Here is a 4505-nt window from a genome sequence, read left to right as displayed (position 1 = left end):
TTTTTTTTTTTTTTTAACATACCTTAAAGGAAAGTTGAATATAATGATATTAAGAGATCACACTATAGATTCAAACAAAGCTGCTGCAATGTTTTAAGTTATAATTTAATTACAAGTACTTTTCTGCAGTGTACAACATGTTAATGCCTATGTGATAATTTTTATTTTCAAATTATACAAAAAAATTTTGCAAAAGGGTAGCTTTTACATACTGTTACATTTCTTCCTGCATTACCTGTTTAAAGTCTGTGTTTTAAGTGATCTTCACATAAAAATAGAGGTAGCTACGTGGAAATACTATTTTTTATATGAGGTCTCAATACATGGCATAATACAAAGATGTTTGTTCTGTCAGTACAGATGGACTAATTTCAAGACTTACTTGATCGTAAGTTATTATCCCCAAATAATAATGCTTTCTACACAAGTAAAACTATTTCTATTTAGCCTTTGTCGCCATGGACAGTTGCTACATCATTATGCAAACATGATAAATGCATTTTATTAAGCAAATATTTGAGTTCCACTCAAGTACACTTAGCATAATAAAAATAAAACAGCAATCTATGTCATAATTTAATTCTTTGCTGAATTTATTGTGGGAATTTAAACAGTGCTTTAAATTGGATTAAGGAGAAGTCAAATAATCAAAACACTGGATTTTAAGTTTGGTACATTTCTGTGCTGTCCAAACAATAGCTTATTAAAAAAAAAACATCTAATAAACTCCAGCATCTTAAATATGTTTAAAAGTGCCTTTTTGAGCATCACAAAAATGTTGATTAAGGAAGCATTACTAAATTTTAAAACAGTAAATCATTTAAATATCTAAGTGAATAAAAACTGAAACACTGAAGTCCAGATTCTGTTAACAGTCTAGATATGCAAAGTGTTTTGGCTGTACAGAACAGGACCATATATTCTCATAAGATTTAAAAAGGCAACAAGTGGAAAAGATGGAGAATCTAACAGCTGCTGCAAACAATTAAGCAGTGCAGGTGTATACTTCCTTGTCAGGATTAAAGATCACTTGGTAGGTCCCTGAAATCCGAGTTTTATTCTTCAAGAAGAGTAACTTTTCTATGCCCCTGATTCACAGCATCCGTACTATCCACAAAAGGAACAGTTCGTCTCTTTATAGCAAGTTAACATATTATTAAGATTGGAATCTCAAATTATGTAAGCATTTATTTGCATCTGCTCACATCTGGCTGTAATTTTACTTTATATTTTGATGAAATAAATCGCTATTTTTGTTCATACTGGCCAAAGGACAGCTTTAATGATAAGACAGAATAAATCTTGGCACAGTAATTTTTAGTGAATTTCCATGACAGAAGTATAGATAGCAGAAAGAAGCCAACAACCACTTAAGGATAACAAAAAGTAATTACCTCCTGCTTCCAACAGCTCAATGTTAACCTTAGAAAGCATATTTTCATTCAAATGCATTGTCTCATAGGAGACTTAGTTTGATGGGCTGATGTACTCGTCCTTTCATAAGGACCTGCATCTCTCACACAACTATATCTCCTAGGAGTCAATGCTGTCTTCTGCAAACACTGGCTGCATTACGACAGTAAGAGACACTTCCAGATCTTGTTTTCTGTGACTTCTGTGACAAAAATGTAGTCATTATTGTGAGCTGAACAGAAATTGGTATTTAGCTTTGATATGATTCCCTGGCTTTGGCCTGCAGGGCATCACAAGTCTTCTTAGCATCTCCCAACAACATGGCAGTATTCGGTTTGTAGAAGATTGGATTGTCCACAGCTGCATATCCAACTCCCAAAGATCTCTTCATTACAATGACCTGCATATAAGGAGATTATGTTTGACACAGCAAAAAACATCCATCACTCTCCCCTCAAATGCAGGAAACACAAAACCAATATACTTGATACAATGATCTCTGCTACTTTTCTAGAGTACTACTCTAGATTAATTTGTATATAGTTTTTTAAAAAGTTCTAAAAAAGTTTTAGCCATGAAATGTCAAATCAGTCAATCACTGCACCTTCAGGAAAAACAACGAACCTGTACCAATTTAACATTTACAGTTTAGGTCTCAAATTGCAACACATAGCCATGGACATTGTCTCTGACAATGAGTACTTTGACTTTCAAGAACATGTGAGGTCAGGTGAGGCTGGGCAAAATTGGTGAAGTAAATGTCACATCAATCTAAACAGACTAAGTTGTCTACTCAACCCAGCCATTCATATTTATGTATTTTAGCCTCAGTATTAAATTTCCTGTAAACTTAACAGAAACACTTCAAGGCTGCATATGTGAGCAGAATATCATTCATTCCAACCACATCTGTGGGCAGTACACTCAATGATCTTTCTGACTGAAGTCACAAAGAGTCTCACTAAAGCACTCACTGATCATCATAAAATCATGAGCACTGCATTGTAATTGCAGAATACTGACATTTGTTGGACAAAACCAACAAAAATTGCAGAAATCAGACCAGTAATACAATCTCGTTAGCTTCTCTTATAAACAATTTTTTTTTTTAATGAATCTATAGGTAGGAAAGTGCTGACATAACATGGTTAAATCTCACCTGTTTGGACTTCCAGACCTCAAGAACTGGCATTCCAGCTATGATGGAGTTTGGATCTTCCTGAGCTGCTGAATTAACTGTATCATTTGCACCAATTACAAGGACCAAGTCAGTGTCTGCAGTCAGAAAAAAAAAAAGTGAATAAAATTACCTGAAAGTTGAACACTGAGGCTGATGTACACCCTGAGAAACTGTATGACTTCATTGAGATTTTATTTTTAAAAAGCTTGTACAATGTAAAAACAAAATCAAATAAAAATTTGCAAGAATAAATGCAATCCACTAGAAACTTATAGCTTGCATACTAACCTGGGAAGTCTTCATTGATCTCATCCATTTCCAGAACAATATCATAGGGAACACCAGCTTCTGCTAGGAGTACATTCAGCTGTCCAGGCATACGGCCTGCCACAGGGTGAATGCCAAATCTAAAAGGAAAGTAAGCCCAGATCCATTTATAGGGATTGGCCACTCAGTTTTGTATAGTGAAATTATCACCTGTGACCTCAAAGTCCTCAAAGTCAAAGTGACCTCAAAAAATGAATCCTTAAAGTGTAAGCATATGTGAATAAATAGAAGGAAATGGTTAAAAACATTTCATCTCCCAGTGGAGCAGGGAACTGCGTGAGTGGGAAAAGGAACAAGGCCAACTGATCTGACTCTTCAGCTAGACAGCAGTTGCTCCTTTTCAGGAAACTTAGAAGCATGACTGACACAACAGTAGGCAAAGAAAAAATTACACTGAATTTCCAGTAAAACTGAAGAGACTAGGAGAACATTTTTAATCTTTCCATCATAAGACTCTCTTAAAAATCCACCGCAGCTGCAAGAACAGTGGCTTTGGAGAGCCTGCCACAAAGCAACGGCACACACATTTCTAGAGACAACACAGAAGGAACCAGAGGCCACAAATATCAGGAAGCACTGCTGCAGAATGGAACAACAATTTAAGTTTTCCACCCAGCAGTAGCTTATAAAAAAACAAACTTGGTGGGTTTTCTTCAACTACTTTTAAAATAATAGGTCTACTTTATCATTTTTTTTCTGGCTACAGCCACCATCCTGAGCCACATCGCACACAGCAAGCGCTTGCATTCACCTATGAAGTGGTAACACATTTAAAATCTTGCATCTTTCATTCTTTATGAATAACACTGTTTGGGGCATAACCAGCCCCTCACATTAATGCACTTCACAGGTCCCTCACATCACTGAAAAGTGAACGTACTGCAAAGTGAACAGGCCACAATATAAACACCCTTCATGAAAAGGCTAAAAGACTGTAAGTCCTCCTGAAACAAAAGCACTGGGAATGGTAAACCCTTGGATTTCTGAAGAAACATTTCTGAGCAGAAATCTAAGAGAGTCAGGAATGCAGTAACACAGACAGAATTCTTCGGAAAAATATGACTGATAATCAGCTTCCCATGTCCGAAAGACTGACACACATTTTTGTTTTCAGCTTCACTGTGATTGAGGTGGATAATACATGGCTGAGGGTCCACAAATCACAGTACAAATATATCCTTAAAAGGACAACTGAGCGCTCCATCACAACATTAACACAGTGCAAAGACGAGACAATTAGAAACCCAGAAACAAAATTAAGGACATATGATTAATCCAAATAATGCTAAATACACTCAATTTTAAGCAGTCAAAGAGAAGGATAACAGCTAGATTAAAAGGAACACTTTATTTAAAGAAAGAGAGTAGACTGCCATTCAGTTGATAAACATTTTGAATCCTGATGCAAAGGATAATACCTAGAATCAGAAGAAGGAGAGCAAATACACTGGATAAGACACAATTAAAGCTTTGCACCAATCACTCAGTAATATAAGCCACATGTAGTTCTGCAGCCAGTCCTACACTAAAACAATTCAACCACTTGCAATACAGTAGAACTCTTAGTTTGAAGGAAACTCTAAAA

The 4505-nt window shown here is 35.8% G+C and overlaps 1 protein-coding gene across 1 annotated transcript in view; it reads right to left on the bottom strand.

The window, feature by feature from the left end:
- LOC100548465 (NAD(P) transhydrogenase, mitochondrial-like) overlaps window positions 1-4505 on the bottom strand; it is a 99478-nt gene continuing 94973 nt past the window's right edge. The window contains exons 2-4 of the mRNA XM_003213440.3: window positions 2882-3043; window positions 2573-2688; window positions 1-1813 (exon numbers count right to left, since the gene is read on the bottom strand). Of these exons, the coding sequence (XP_003213488.3) occupies window positions 1664-1813; window positions 2573-2688; window positions 2882-3043 (428 nt within the window). The 3' untranslated portion in view covers window positions 1-1663. The remainder of the gene's footprint in view (window positions 1814-2572; window positions 2689-2881; window positions 3044-4505) is intronic.

Source organism: Meleagris gallopavo, chromosome Z (assembly GCF_000146605.3).
Source record: "Meleagris gallopavo isolate NT-WF06-2002-E0010 breed Aviagen turkey brand Nicholas breeding stock chromosome Z, Turkey_5.1, whole genome shotgun sequence".
NCBI lineage: Eukaryota > Metazoa > Chordata > Aves > Galliformes > Phasianidae > Meleagris > Meleagris gallopavo.
Note: the sequence above shows the minus strand (reverse complement) of the source record. Positions and strands in the feature narration are given on the sequence as shown.